The following is a 16,616-nucleotide window of genomic DNA, read 5'->3' as shown; positions in this document are numbered from 1 at the left end:
GATCTGGCACCCCCCCATGCTTCTCTTTTCTCCCCAGCTTCAGTATGTGTCTATCAAGACCCAGTTTCACTCCTGCTTAATACTGGATAAGTATCAGTTGTATAATGTGCAAACGCTTTTGCTTATAGGTCTCAGATTTAGCCAGATCTGGGTTAAAATGCAGTTAAACCTAGCAGTGAGGCCTTAGGCAAATAACTTTACCTCCCTTCATTGATGATGATGATGATAATACCCAGCACAGGATGTTGATGGATCAAAGGTCATTTGCATATTGCACCTAGGAAAGCTTTAGGCACCATAGTGAGGGCTCAGTAGAATGGACTCATAGTTGTTTAAGATTTGGCTTCTGACTGCTTCTCAAGCTCAGCCACTTACCCAGCTACACATTTCAATCCCATTAAACTATAAGCTCCTTTTGAGCAGGGAGCCTGTCTTCTTCAGCCTTAGCACCCAGAGCCTCGAAATATGCTTGGCACATATTTGAATGCTCCATAAATGTGGCCATAAATCAAATAAGCCGTAAGAACACTTACGGTTCTTTGAGGGTATCATGGTGTTCCACACCTCTGTGCCCTCAGATATGCTATTCCCTTGCCTGCAGTGCCCATCTCCTCCCTGCCTGGGCTAATATCCAGTCACTTTCTCAATTGCTGACCTGGATGAATTAGAACTCCCTCTGTGTCCCCTCTCCAACCTGAGTCCCTCGATTTACTTGTCTGTCTCCCTCTTAAGTATATATTAGCTCCCTGAGGACAGAGGCCATGTGTACTTGACTTTATACCGGCAGCCCTTAGCACAGTGCCTGTCACATAAAGGGGATCAAAATATGCTTGTTGAATAAAGGCTAGAGCTGGGGCTGAATATAAATAAAAGGGTATGTGCAGAGAAACAAAAATGCAAAGGAAGTGAAACAGTTGAAAACTGGTGATTTGTTACTATGGTGATTTCGGAGTAACTTTTGTTTGGGGTGGGGGGGGGCGTTTCTTCATTCTTGTTATTGTTTTCTTCTAACTTCATCTCCAGCAGCTCAGAAGGAGAACAGCTGTACCTAGCAACCCTGTAGGGTAGAGCCAGAGAGAAGTGGAGCCTCCCTGTGATGAGGGAGGAGGGTCAAGACCACAGCAAGTCATGAATGCCAGAGTTGGTTGAGCCAGATCATAAGTTGTTCTTCATTTTAGCAACAAAGGAAAGTGGAGGACATAGGTCTTCTGAAAACTGTAGTAAGAAAGAGTACTTTAAACCATAGGGCAAAAAATTAAATAAAAACTGTAGGACACAGCAATGCCTAGCTCTTCTCACATCATTAAAACTCTCATAATGTACCTTCTCAAGGCTCTGGCACAGCAGGGGTCATCTGAGCATTTAGAGCCAAACCTGAGCACTTGGTCAGGTCATTCCATGAGTCCTCATAATTCCTGAGGTTCAGCTGAGGGCCAAGAGCTGCCTGTCTGCCTGTGGACTCAGTGGTTCTGCTCAATGTGTGCAAAAGGTCTTTGGGCTCCTTCAGCATTGGTGTGAACCCTGGAGGGCTCCTTGTTGAAGTTCACATTTTTTTGTTTGTTTGTTTGTTTTTTGTTTGTTTGAGACAGGGTCTCGCTCTGTCACCCAGGCTGGAGTGTAGTAGCACGAACATGGCTCATTGCAACTTCAATATCCCGGGCTCAAGTGATCCTCCCGCCCCAGCCCCCAAGTAACTGAGACTACAGGCACATACCACCATGCCTGGCTAATGTTTGTATACTTGTAGAGATGGGGTTTCTCCATGTTGCCCAGGCTGGTCTCCAATTCCTGGCTTCAAGTATTCCGCCCACCTCAGCCTCCCAAAGTGCTGGGATTACAGGCATGAGCCACCGTGCCTGGCTTGGAAGCCCACTTTGCTCCACTGATGAGGGAACTGGACTTCAGAACTTCAGAGTGACACGCTTTGTGCCACGGGGCTACTCAGCAGCCTGGTTCCGGGCTAATGCACTGATGAGGAAACTGGGCTCCAGAACTTCAGAGTGACACGCTCTGTACCACAGGGCTACTCAGCAACCTGGTTCTGGGCTAATGCACTGATGAGGAAACTGGGCTCCAGAACTTCAGAGTGATACGCTCTGTGCCACAGGGCTACTCAGCATCCTGGTTCTGGGCTAATGCACTGCTTACAGACCTTCTCTAAAGCAGAAGCCCGATATTCCAGACTAAGATGTCCCAGAGACTTGGGAACAAATGCTAAGCCGGACTTAGAAAATGGCTAGGAGCAGAGCACGCTTCTCAAAAAACAGCATGGTGTAGTAGGTAGAAGATGCAAGCGTATTAGATCTAGATTCATGTCCAGGTCCCACGGCCTGAGTAACTCTGGGAAAGTTACTCCAATTCTGTGGGCCCAAGGTTCCTTGACTGTAAAATATACTTGTAAGGTTGCTCTGAGGATTAAATGAGATAGCATATGTAAAAGGTCAAGCAGAAAATAAGTTCTCAAAAAGTGGTAGGCATTGTTATTGTTACTGTTGTTGTTATCCTACTAACTTGCCTTAATTCAAGTTTAACTGTTTGTGTCAAAGGTAATCAGAAGTTCTTATTGGTTCTTGGGAGTGGGGAGACACGTGGCCCACACAGCCACCCTTTGACCTCTGTATTAGATTCACTTCCTCCGTGTGTTGCTGCAGACTCCCTGTTATAACAAAGATCCCACTGCATGCCCTCCCCCATCTCCTCCCAAAGAAGCAGTGGCCCACACAAGATCAATATTCATGCCTCTCATGTTGGGGTCAGTGGTCAGTGCTTTCGGGTAGACGAGCAGCTGTGCTCCATGAAGCTGTCCGGGGCCCAGGTTCCTTCCATCCTGTGGTCCTGCTGTTCCCTGTTGGGTTGCCATTGTCTGTCTGTTGAAGCCAGTTCACCAGCACCACACCCACTTCCCAGCCCACAGGAAGCAGGAAGGAAAGTGGAGGACGACCAGCTCCCTTTTGAAGGATTCAGGAGTTGAATATATTATACCCAGTCACAAGGAGTTGACTAGAATTAAGTGATCTGGCCACACCTAGCTGCAAGAGAGTCTGAGAATGTGGTCTTCAGCTGCAAAGCCGGAGGCTTACTAAAGCTATTATGATGGAGGAGGATGGGGTGGATTCGGTGTGACAGCGAGGGGATAGCAGGCAGCCTGCACACCCTTCTCCTGCCTTCACCCGCCTTCACCCTCCACCGCTCGCTTACTTTCAGTGACATGGATTTGGGCTGCAAGATTGTCAAGGCCGTGTCCCTTTAGACCCAGGGCAACCCTGCCTGATACCAGAATCCTGCAAGCACCTAGGAAAAAGGGAAGATTAACTGCTGTGCCATCTTTAAGGAGTGAACTTCAGGTTTAATCACTCTGCAAGACAACAGTATAAAAAAACATTGTGTTCTCTACCTCATTCATAGGCCAAGTGAAAAGTCACTATTAAATTGCTTCACCATAACTTTTACAAGCAGTAGTGTTCGCAGAATGTATGCTGGTATGTAAACCCAGTGTTACCTTTTTTGGATTTGTTAAGAAAAATCTGACTGGGTTTCCATCAGGTGTTAAGTAGGTCATCCACAAGTGGTCTAGCCCATGTAGCACATGTTCCTCCCACACAGAGTGGCCACAGCTTGTCATCCCAAATACTGTTTTTTATGTGCTGCTGGGGAAAGCATCACTACCTTCTGGTGGTTCCACGTTCTCTTCCTCTTACTGATGTTCCTCCTTTAATTTCCTCTGTGTCTCTCTTGGCACTCAATTTGCATTCATAAATGCAGACCTCTAGTGAAAACTTTACTGAGACACGCACGACATATTCAACCACCCTGGGCTCACCCAGGGTGAGGAAACCAACATCAGGGAAGGCAGAGACCATCCTCCTTTCCTTCAGGCAATAAAGTGTAGGAGGAGGCTGGCTGGAGTCTGCCTCTCTGCTCCTTTTGTTCCCGTCCTCCTGAGCCATTCTGTCCCCATAGAGGCCGTGGAATTAGATAGACTATGCTTTCTGACTGGCTACTTTATCTGCATTCACACCAAAACAGCTGCAAGAAGCTTTGAAATTCTACACCACGGCAGGGGATGCAAAAGTTATCCCTGCTGTTGTTGCTGATTTCTGGCAGCCTGAATAAAGTGCCAACACAAAGACCCAGGGGCCGGGGGACTGGGCTTCATGTTATTCTTCAAAGGAAAGACACCAGCCTCTGCCCCAAAAACACAGTGCAAGTGGCCTCACAGCCAAATTCTCAGGCTGGTAGATTTAGATTGGGCTGTGACTTCATAACCAGATAAATGATCAGCGAACATGGGAGACATGGAGACCACAAGCACTGTGCTATCAGCTCAAAGGCAAAAGAAGTCAAATCTCCTTCTTCAAAGTCCTTTCTGTGTCTTTAAAGGAATTGGATCTTCTTGACTGGAACTAGTGAATTAAAGAAAGAGAAAAAGAATGCACTGTTTTTTGAAAGGATGAGGCCACATTTGCAGAATCATCTGGCGGGAACCTCTATAGAGACTGGGAAGATTGGCAGGGCGGGTTTTTGTTCGGCCTTGGAGAGTGAACCTCCTCGGCTTTCATTCTCAGCGGTCCTCGTACTTGGGGAGGGGGCATTGATGACGCCTATTCAAACAGCCGCTTTGTGCTAATGTGTTTTCTTGTGGCTCTGCCAGGTGACACCCTGACCCTTGGGCCCTCGGCCAGTTCTGCCACCACTATTCCTTAAACAGGCGCAGCCCAGAAAGCCAGGCTCTGCCACTGTGGCCCAGATGTGACACTGACCTTCCTGTTTCTCTTTGCTGGTCATGAATAGAAGCCCACGTTTTTGTTTCTCTTTTCTCTTTTTCTCTGGTTGATTGTTTTTATAGAATGAGGGTAAGGAGGGTAGGAAGATACTTGATTGGATATCAACATCAGGAAGAAACATCTCTTCTGTGCCTAGTGTTTCTGAAAATTTTCAGGTCACATGAACCAGTGTTGCCTACTGTTCTGTGCCCTGCTTGGATTGTCCCAGGTTCTAGGGGCAGTGGCTCAAAGTCAAAGCATTAAAATGCCCAGCTTAGTGTCCCAACAGGAAAGGGTGAAGGCAACGAGAGCGAGGGCAGGCCCCCTTCCCTCTCCCACCAATTGGCATCCAAAGAACAAAAGTGCTTTGTTTCATCCTCTCCACCTTCCTAGAGCCAAGCCCATGCGTGGTCTTCATGACCTCACTCACAGAGAGCTCCTACAGACACCTCAGGAATCAGATTGCCTTGGTTAGGTGCCAAGGTAGACTTGAGTGAGTACCGTCATTCTGAATTTAGTGGGTGTCCCCAAGTACCTAGGACGTGTGGCCCAAAGGGTCTCAAAACCCCACTAATCCAGCCACCCTGCTTTTGGTTCGGTTATCCCAGATTCCACACTTGTCCCCTACAGGATCCTCTGCATGTGGCTTTGCCTTTTTCGTGCCCTTAATTAGATTTCTATGGCTGTTCGTTGCTGTGCACTCACCGCCCGCTCCCAGCACTGCACCTCACTGCTTACTTTCCAGCACAGATTAGTTAAGAGCACACACTCAGCAGGCTCACTGTCCATTGGTACCTTTCACCCTTCACACCTTCTAGAAGGAGTTGCCTCTCAACAGGCTTTGGAATCAGTCAGTCTCTCCCTCTTAATTTTTCAGTTGACAAAGTATACTTCATCAATGTGTAGTTGTTTCAACTTACATACAAATTCAATCAGTAACTGATAATATTAAAGGGAACTTTCTTATAGAAAAATAAAGGTGATTTATTCTCATTATAAAAAAAGTACATTCTTGGTATAGACAAATCTGAGAAAAAAGACACAGAGAGCAAAGAAAGAACAGTTGCCCATAGTGTTATCATCTGCACACCACCATAATCTCAGCATGTTTCCTTCCAAAGAGTTTTCTAGGCATTTGTTATATAGTTGCAATCATGTGATCCTTCCTAATATAACATGAACATCTTTCCATATTGCTGATAATTTCAGTAAATGTAAGTTTTAATTTCTGCTTAACTTGTCTTTATGGGCATACCTTACAATTTACTTTAGCCATTGCCCTCATGCTAAACAACTAATAAGTTTTCTAATTTTTCAAATGATAAATAATACTTCATAGAACCTCTTCATGTCATTTTTTTAAAAGGCATGTCTTTAGCACACATTTACAGGTTAAAGGACATGCCACCCCCAACACCTTTTTTTTTTTTTTTTTTTTTTTTTTTGAGGCAGTCTCACTCTGTCACCCAGGCTGGAGTGCAGTGGCGCCATCTCAGCTCACTGCAAACCTCTGCTTTCCTGGTTCAAGCGATTCTCATGCCTCAGCCACTCGAGTAGCTAGGTTTACAGGTGCCTGCCACCACACCCATCTAATTTTTGTATTTTTAGTAGAGTTGGGGTTTCACTATGTTGGCTAGGCTGGTCTTGAACTCCTGGCCTCAAGTGATCCACCCACTTCAGCCTCCCAAAGTGCTGGAATTACAGGTGTGAACCACCACACCTGGCCGAGTATGCCCATTTTTAAGAATTTTTTATATTGCCAAATTGGTTTACCAAATGGTTTTACACTGATTTCTGGTCTTCTATCAGCAATGTAAGAGAGTCATATTCATTTCAAGGAAACTTCATCACTATTGAGTATACTTATTTTTTTAATGTGTGAGTTTAGAAGTGATACATAGTATCTCACTAATCTAAATTGTATTTCTCTGATTACTACCAAAGGCAGTATTCTCCCATATGTTTCACAAATTGTTTTTCCTTTTTTTGTTGCCTATATATATTTCTGTTTCCTAAACGTAGAGTTTCTCTTATCTGTATAAATTTCTTATATATTGAAATATTAATCCAAGAGAGTTGAAAACATATCTCCACAGAAAAACTTGAGCATGAATGTTTGTTGCAGTATTATTCATAAGAGCCAAAATGTAAAAACCCAAATGTCCATCAGTTGATGAATAGATAAACAACATCTGGTATATCCATACAGTAGAATATCTTTTAGCCATAAAAAGGAATGAAGTACTAATACATGTTACATGAATGAACCTGGAGAACATTATACCAAGCAAAGGAAGCCAATCACAAAAGACCACATATGGTGTGACTCTGTTGATATGAAATGTCCAGAATAGGCAAATCCATAGAGACAGAAAGTAGATTCGTGGTTGCCAGGGGCTGGGGAGAGAAGGGAGTGGGTAGCGATTGCTTAATGGGCATGGGTTTCTTTCTGGAGCAATGAAAATGTTCTGGAATTAGATAATGGAAATGATCTCCTTTGTAAATGTACTAAAAACCATTGGACTGTGTGCTTCAAGAGGGTGAATTTTATGGTATATGAATTATATCTCAATTTAAATGAAATTTTAAAAATATTAACTACAAGGGGCTTTTCTATGGTCCAAAAAGGCTTGCGGGCAGGGGGTGGAGCCTGAAAAAACTTTACAACCTGTGCTCTAATTCTTTCTGAAACCTTTGGCATAGATAGGGTTAAAACATATCATCCTCGTTTTTATCACCATTTCACTCTTGTCTTAACCCTGAGATCCAGAGCAAAATGAATTTAAGAAGAAAATGTTCTTACTCTTTTCTTGGAGCCTTTCCATGGTTTGGTGTTAAAACCTCATTTGGCCATTTAGGTTTGGGACTGGTTCCAGCATTCAGTTGACTGCAGTCTTAAATCTCACCACTGGGGTCTGATGCTTCCATTTCTCTTTTATTGAGCGCTTTTGAATCTTCGGGCTCGAGAAATGGAAGGCTATGCAGAAAGGAAAGAACATGTTTGTTGCAGGGATGTGAGCTGCTGCCTCTTAGCCTGGGGGCCATTTGAACAAGAAAAGCCAGAGATGGGGACCCACAAAAATATTCTAGGTGCCAGCAGTATGGCTTATTCTTAAAGTAACATGACATTTTTAAGAGTGATTTATATTACTTTGGTTCCCTTGCTGTGCGGTATGAGAGAAGGTTGATCCTCTTCCCCCTCCAGAGAACCTTTGCAAAGTCATGCGTAAATGATCGAATGGGTTCAACTCCACTTATTTCTGAAGCAAAGCTTGGGTTTGATTTTTAAGTAGGCTCTGTTCTCCCATGATTGCATGTGGCTAGTGTCTGCATTGTGTATATTCCCACTTTTACATCTATCTTCTCACCTCAGAGACTGTAATATTTTAATACTTGCATTTGGCGAGGGGCTCTCCCTCACAGGCTTCACCAAGAGTAGAAAGCTGTTATTTTGTGCTTGGTGGAGGCATTATATGTGTATCTCAGTTTATGCAGTAAATATGTTCCAGAAAGTTTTGCCTGTAAAGCAAATCATATTTTAAGTGCAATAGGAAAGCTGATTTTTATACCAAGGAAACCAGTGCCAACTCCTTCATGGTACTTATGAATACCCTTGCCATGACTAGGAAAGATGAGGAAATTAAGGGCTGCTTCAGTGTCATCGGCCCAAATAGTCATTAATATGCCAAACCACATGAAGGAAGATGGTGACTCACTGCACCTAGTATGGTCCAGCATCTCTACAGAATCCACTGTCTTGGGGGAATGGAATGTGCATTGGGGATGGAGGTGAGACCTAGTCCCTGAAATCAGTGCCTCTGTTAGTAATGTGTACTAGTCCATTCTCACACTGCTGTGAAGAAATACCTGAGACCGGGTAATTTATAAAGGAAAGAGGTTTAATTTACTTGCAGTTCCGCATTGCTGGGAAGGCCTCAGGAAACTTAACAATTATGGCAGAAGGCAAAGGAGAAGCAGGCACCTTCTTCACAGGGCGGCAGGACAGAGTAAGTGCAAGCAGTGGAAATGCCAGATGCTTATAAAACCATCAGATCTCATGAGAACTCACTCTCACGAGAACAGCATGAGGGAACTGCCCCCATAATTCGATTACCTCCACCTGGTCCTGCCCTTGACACATGGAGATTATAGGGATTACAATTTGAGGTGAGATTTGGGTGGGGACACAACCAAACCATATCATAATGTGTGAGATATTGAGCTCTGTGGAACCAATTCTTCCCTATAGGATTTTTCCCTCAACACCTCCAGCCCTCACACCCACACCCTTGCATGGACTGGCCAGGATTCCATGGTCAGGAAATAGCTCTAGTATAGAGACTCTGTGTGTTGGCCATGGAATCAGGCTATCTGGTTTCAAATCCCATCTCTATGACTGACATAGCTGTGGACAAATTCCCCACCCCCTCTTTTCCTCCCTTGTGTGGGGAAATAGTAATACCTGTGTTTTAGAGTTGTTACTAGATTTTAATGGGACAGCATTTTGCAGTGTCCAGCCTGCATCTAGGCTACAGGGAACACTGATTGGATATTGGTCTTGACTGCTGAAATTGGAGCCATCATCCCCATGGTGCCCATCCCACCAAAACATGTATTAGTTTTCTGCTGCTGCCTAACAAAGTACTACAAACTTAGTAGCTTAAAACAACATCCATCTGTTAGCTCACATTTCTGTCAGTCACAAATCCAGGCACGGAGGGGATTCTCTGCTCAGCAAAGCCGAAATCAAATGTTAGCTGATTATGTTGTTGTTTGAAGGCTTGACTAGGGAGGAATCCATTTCCAGGTTCATTCAGGTTCTTGACCGAGCTGTTCTCAGCTCTGACCACCCATGTGTCTGGCCACACAGCCCCTTCATCTTTAAAGGCAGCTGTGGAGAATCTCCCCCACAATGAAGGCCTCTCTCACTTTTAATCTACTTTTCCAGGAACTGGCATACCGTTCACGGGTTCACCTGATTAGGTCAGGTCCACCCAGGATGATCTCTCAAAGTCGGCTGTGCCAAATAACAACCCGATGATGGAGTGACTACCCCATCATTCATAAATCCTAGGGATTTGCAGGGCACAACACCGGGAGTAGGAGTCCTGGGGGACAGCTCAGAATTCTCCCTACCACAATGTCATTTAGCAAGGCACATATTTTCACTCCCTTCCTCCAGTTGGCAGCAAAGAGAGGACTTTCCCACACTGGCAGAGTCCTGCATGCTTTTTTTCATAGCTGGGCTGGGGCCATTGGCTGAACCCAGCATCAGTGCTGAAAGTGGTTCATCCCTCATGTATTAACATCTCCAGAGGGCCAACCCAGCAGTGACTTTTTCTCTGCTTCAGTACCTTGGGAAATGCTTGTGATCCCAAGAGTGGCCAGCATAGCCCTGCTTTCTGTCCAGCCTCCCCAGTCCTCCCTGGCCCTTCTGTCCCGTCTGTCCCCAGAAGGCAGCACTGCCTGCACTCTCTCATGGGGTGTCAGGATCATCTGATGCAGTATGCTACAGAGGAGAAAAGCCCCATTGTAAAGGATTGAAAGGTGCTGGGAAATTAGGAAATTTGGGTGACAGTTTCTGTGGCCCAACCTCATTGCTGCTGATGTGGTACTCAACTGTCTCTGAATGTCCTTCTGCTCCCAGTAATGACATGGGGAAAACTAAAGAAGGCTTTCCTAGGCTTTCAGTGGATTAACTCTCTCCACTGAGAATGTAGCAAAAGTCCTCAAGTAGATTCTTATGGGTGTTTCTAATTTTGCGAGGATCAAGAGCCCTCTGCCATGAATCTTCTATCCTGAAGTCAAATAATTTCAGATGTGTCTCTGCCACATCTTATCCTTTTCCTAATGCTATTCCTGCTGACTGAAAAAGTGTGTTTGCTTGATAAGCTTCCAGTTTTTGCTTTTTTCCGATAAAAGTGTGAAACCATGCAGTTGATCTGCAATTCAGCTTTAAATTCTTTTTTCAACTGCCCCCATCTCAGTTGCTTGCATTTGGTTTCTAGGTTCTTAGTTCAGTTCCCTTCCTTGTTCTTATACTTCCATTTTGATACCAGGAAACATGCCACCTCTAAGTACGGGCCAAATATGGCTTTACCTGTCACTCTCCAAAGTCTGCTGGAGGCTGTCAGAAGCAGGGATTATGCCTAAGGGCTGTCACTTCTTCACACCCACCTAGGTTGGCTTCTGAGACAAAAGAGCGTACACCACTGAAATTAAAGTTATTTGTTGTCGGTTTCACTTCCTCTTCCTGCCATTCCTCCTCTGCCTGCAAGTGTATGTGTCTCAAGAGAAAGTAATTTGCTTGTGCAGAAGACTGCCAGTGGCCTTTTTACCATTTTGGTACCTAGCTCCTGCACACACCTGAAATCTTATCACACGTCCTGCAAGCTTATAACTTGGACATACTGGCATTGCTTTATTGATTGGCACATGACGAAATATGAATGTGTCTGTGTTTAATGTGCATCTTGTAGACTGGACTGTGGTCTGTCTACATCAGGAGGAGGGAGTGTATGTTCAACCAGACTCATCTTGGATCGAAGCACCCTGTGCCTGTGGTAGTAAAGGATTGAATCTACCCTTTAGGTCAGTTTCCGTCAATCACTACAGGGCTATGTGGAGAAGCATAGCTCCCATAGCATGGCAGCAGAAAGGGCTGTGATCTGTTGATAATGTCTGCCCTGCTTATGGGAGCAGGGTGCGGCGTTCCTTGAATCCCGTGTCCGGCAATTCTTCCCAGGTTGCTTAACACTATTGGCACATCTGTAAAGAACCACAGGACTAGGGAAATTTTAAATAGATCAAGTTTTATTTGCTTAGTAGAAAAAGAGCCCCTCCCTTTGCAAAAGGATTGGAGAATAGAGGCTTCACAGCTGTAATCCAGACACCTTGATCACAGGCACGGGATCCAATTGGTGAAAATGCCTTTCACCAGTTTTTCTAGACATGATAACTTGCAGAGGACTATAGCCATGAGTTCATGGCGTGTGGTATTTTCCTGATCAGAGTAACTCCAGAGCTCCACATTCACAATGGCATCATTCAGTGTTTCCCGGTGCCCCAGAGATCTACAGCAAGTGAATTAGTACATTCTATGTCACGATGCACTTACAGCATTGGACATTAAAGCCACAGCGCATAACTCTGCATAATAAAGGATACTTTTATTTTAGCATGAATGATCAAAAGTTTGCCTTGTAGCAAGGAGCCTGGGCACACTGAATACAGCTCATGTAGCGTCTTCTGACTCTTCTGTCACGAAGCAGTTAGTCTGACTGCCCCACGGGGGAGAAAGAAGACCACAAGTTCCTACATAAATATTTTCATTGTGATTAACTTTTAATGACTTGAAACTGCATTTACTGATTTATTTTCACTTCTTCCTATGTGTCATTGAAGAGAAAAGAGTAAGCAAGATCTGTATAGAAACATTACTTAACTCAGAATGTCAAATGCATGAAGTGGTGATGGTGCTGTCTCTTCTATAAAAGAGGATTGTTTTCTCCAAAATGATTTTGATTATTTTTTAATTTATTTATTTAACTAATATTTATTGAGTGACTACTGTGTGCCAGGCACTGTTCTGGCCACGCAAGATGCAGCAGTTAAAAAAAAACAAAAATTCCTGCCTTCAAGGAGTTGATGATTTTTCTTCTCTATTACTTCATAAAATTATAGATAAGCTGCTAGTTGCTTATTATAGTATATTTCTTTTTTAAAGTGGATTTTGAAAGATTATTTTTTCTTAGTTTGGTTAAATGTAGGATCCTGTTTTCTTCAGGGTTCTTATATGGGGCTTATTTTGTTTCGCTGGAGTTGGAAGAGTGGTTTGCAATGAGCGTTCTCATTACTTCCAGGTTCTGTTTCTCTATCACAGTGCACAAGCTTCTAGAGAAAATCAGAGCACTTCATGTCACTCTTTAAAACTGCCTGCTTCTACCTAACATGCCTGTTCGCCTGAAGAAAGCATGATGGGTTGCATGTTAATCACATCCATGTAAGGGAAACAGCTGTTAAACTGCTTCAAAGATGTAGATATAAATTCTTCCCTTTGTGTAAATCAGGATTTCTTGACCTTGACACTATTAACATTTGGGGCCAGGTAACTCTTGTTTGTAGGAGGCTGTCCTGTGCATTGCAGGAAGTTTTAGCAGCATTCTTTGCCTCTACCCAGTAGGTGTCAGGAGTATCCCTCCCCTCTGAGTGTGACAACCCAAAATGTCTCCAGACATTGCCCAATATGTCTCTTGTAGGGGAGTGGTAAAGTTACCCCCAGCTGAGAACCACTGCTGTAAGTGATGTGAGTCTGTGATTCAGGTCTCACATTCTCTGATTACAGTAGATCAGTGAAATTCATGGAAAAAAAGAAAAAACATCTGGGACAAGAAGTGTTTTCTGTCTGGTCTTTGCAGAAATGTGGAGCAACTTTCCACCATGAAAGAGTTAATATTATATGAGCAAGTTATCAGTATGATGAAGCAACATCAACAACAAATGATGAAATTCCTTTAGTACATCATGCCTTGGAAATAGCTTGCATTTCCTATTGGAAACTTGTTAAAATCATATCCATTTACCATAAGTTACAAAGCATGTTGGACACAGTATACTGTAAGTTAATCTCAAATGATTTAGGAGTAAATGTGTTCCAGATTTGGTGAGCTCAGCTCAAGCAGTAGGCGTCTCTTTTCCAAACATTTTCATTCTCAAGAACTGACATTCAATTCAATAAGTATTTATTGAAATGTGTAATATGAGAGAGCTTTAGAACAGTCTGATACTGCTCCCATCACCCAGTCCAGCAGAAAAGCAGTGCTCAGAAGAGTGCCCAGGGAGCACTCTTCTGATATGGCACCTCCCGCATTGGTTTGCAAGATAGTATAGAAAAGCATGCCTTCTCCTTTGCTGCCTCAAGCCCTTCCCATCCTGTGCCAGCTGTGCCCTCCCCAGTGAATAAATGTTATTACGCATGATGTCATGTGTTTCTTATTTGATTCTTTGGTCCCAAATGGGCTAGTTTGTGGTTTTGGCAGGGACCTCCACTGGCCTGTTCTACCTGACGCCTGTTGGCTTGATGGGGTATTGCAAGTCCAAAGGGGGACCATTTAACCAACTTGTATTTCTGAATCTTCTTCACTTCTCACACACATACCAGTAGATTTTAAAATGCAAGGTACACTGCTGATAAAAGTCACAGCAGGGGCCTGTCACGGTGGTTCACGCCTGTAATCCCAGTACTTTGGGAGGCCGAGGCGGGCAGATCACCTGAGGTCAGGAGTTCAAGACCAGCCTGACCAACATGGTGAAACCCCATCTCTACTAAAAATACAAAAAAATTAGCTGGGTGTGGTGGCAGGCACCTGTAATCCCAGCTACTTGTGAGGCTGAGGCAGAGGTTGTAGTGAGCCAAGATCTCTCCACTGCACTCCAGCCTGGGCAACAGAGTGAGACTCCATCTCAAAGTCACAGGAGGGATCGGCTTTAATACAGAGAGGGTAAAAGAGAAACATAATAGGCTACAGAATCTTCACTCATCTGGTTGCTATTTATTGTTCCAGCCACTGGCAATGTAGCTGTGATGAAAACAGACAGGGTCCCGCTTTCCTGGAACTTGCAGTCCATTGGGCAATGAGACAAGTAAACAGGCCCTGTTTTAATATGGCGCCAAGGGTGCCAGAAGGAGGGAGATGAGGATGCCATGGGAGCACTTCAGAAAGCACAACCCAGCCTGGAAGGGCAGGGCAGTCGGAGAACGCCTTGCAGAGGAAGCGGTGCCTTATTAACTAGGACATGGATACGTCACATATCAAAGAGGAAGGGGAAAAAGTGTTCAAGGTTATGTTCCAAGGCCCGAAGCGGGTGGGGGAATGGAGTCTTTGAGGATCTGAGAAGTTGGGCGTGTTTGGATAGGAGAGCCGAGACAGGAAGAGTGGGAAGTAAACAAGGAGGAGGAAATGAGGATGCTTCTCAGGATGCTGACTGGAGCAACTGGGACACTGGCGGTCCCATTTACTTAGATGAGGAGCCTGGGAGAAGAGGGTTTGAGGAGGGTGGGGTGGCAACAACTCGAGTTTTTAATCCGCCACTAACTCTGTAACATGGGAATGATTTTTTTTTAATGTTTTTGAAGGATGTCAAAAGCTAATGGAAATTTGAAAAGTTAATTAGCAGCTTTAAGTGATTTCATTACTGTAGACTATCATGACATCCTGCAAATATACTCTGACCTCTTAGGTTCTGCCGATTTTATTTTTCATCCAGTAACTAGTTCTTAGTTTTGATACTTAGCATCATCTTAGTGCTTAAAATTGACCAGTTTTGTGCCTGAAGATGAGGTACCCATGAGTGAAGCAGTCTAGTGACTTGACTGAAGGTTGTATTCTGGCTTATCCAACACTCCTGTGCCCTCTTCCTTAAATTCCCTGTGCCCTGATGGAAGTTTTTATTCTAATGTTGCATAGACTCATTATACAGAGCATGTATTATTTTTTTTAGATGGCTAAAGAAAGGCAGAATTGGTAAATATGATTGGACCGTCTGTAGGCAGGTGTATGCTGTTACAGAATTTTACGAGATACAGGCCTTATTCGAGGAAAGTTGCTGCATGGTGAACATTGTGCTCTGTGATGATGCTGTCATCCAGAACATATGGGGAACAAATGCGATTGTGGGGTCAAGGAACTGAACTTCCTCCTAACCATCTCCCCAGCCACTGCCTTTCCTCATGCCCCCTAATAGGCCTGAAATAGCCAACGGTGAGCCTTGTCAATTACTCCTCGTTTACTGTAGAGCAACCCAGCAACTAGGGAGCATCCCAGCTTACGTGCCCCCTTTTTTGTCTTTGGCAGGAATTTAGATAATGGGCTGTGTGCAATGTAAGGATAAAGAAGCAACAAAACTGACGGAGGAGAGGGACGGCAGCCTGAACCAGAGCTCTGGGTACCGCTATGGCACAGACCCCACCCCTCAGCACTACCCCAGCTTCGGCGTGACCTCCATCCCCAACTACAACAACTTCCACGCAGCCGGGGGCCAAGGACTCACCGTCTTTGGAGGTGTGAACTCTTCGTCTCATACGGGGACCTTGCGTACGAGAGGAGGAACAGGTAAGCCCCCAAAGTCACAGAGTGCAGAGAGGGGGCAGCCACCCTTAAATCTTTTGGCAATTGAACATCTGGGTTCCCATCACTTCCCTTTGACTAGGGGTTTCACATGTAAGTTTCTAATCTGTCTCCTCTACTAGATGAGGGGTTGTAAGAAAAGCCAGAGTTTGATGTACAAACAAAATGCTTGGCTACAGGGTTGCAACGTGCCCCAAGTTGCTGCTTTCTGAGGATTCTATATGGGTTAGTGAGCTACAACATTCTACTGAGGCACTGTAGGTCAATGACTCTCAGCCTCGCCTGGCTGGTTGGCACAGAAGAACTAGGGCAGCCTTTTCAAAACACGGATGCCTGAGCCATGTCCCAGTCTTTTGAATTAGAGGCTCCAGGACTGGGTCTGGGTGTGTGTATTTTTGAGTTCTCTAGATATTAATGTACTCCCTCTTCCCACTCACTTCTTCCTAATCCTCAGCCTGCCTTTCTTTTTTTTTTTTTTTTTTTTTTTTTTGGAAGTTTCCTTGTCTTTCATACCACAAGGCTATATTCTGCTGCCATGTGTATTTGCTGACTTAGCTAATACTTTGTAAAATATCTGGCATACGTTCTCAGACATATGTTTTCCGAAATATTTGTAAGTTATGTCATGCATCCCTAGTCATCCAAATTTTCTCTGAGTATGTGAACCATGGTAACTAGATATTTCACATTATTTGTTCCAGAATTATTTTGTTTATTGCAAAAGTTT

At 44.2% G+C, this 16,616-nt stretch overlaps 1 protein-coding gene across 7 annotated transcripts in view; it reads left to right on the top strand.

Moving 5' to 3' along the window:
- Positions 1–16,616, top strand: part of FYN (FYN proto-oncogene, Src family tyrosine kinase) — a 214,336-nt gene that overhangs the window by 139,934 nt on the left and 57,786 nt on the right. For all 7 annotated transcript variants that reach the window (XM_034962716.3, XM_034962720.4, XM_057302577.2 and 4 more), the window contains one exon: positions 15,617–15,874. In XM_034962716.3, coding sequence (XP_034818607.1) covers positions 15,628–15,874 — 247 coding nt within the window. In that variant the 5' untranslated portion in view covers positions 15,617–15,627. The remainder of the gene's footprint in view (positions 1–15,616; positions 15,875–16,616) is intronic.

Source organism: Pan paniscus, chromosome 5, assembly GCF_029289425.2.
Source record: "Pan paniscus chromosome 5, NHGRI_mPanPan1-v2.0_pri, whole genome shotgun sequence".
Classification (NCBI taxonomy): domain Eukaryota; kingdom Metazoa; phylum Chordata; class Mammalia; order Primates; family Hominidae; genus Pan; species Pan paniscus.
This window is presented reverse-complemented; position numbering and strand designations above follow the sequence as displayed.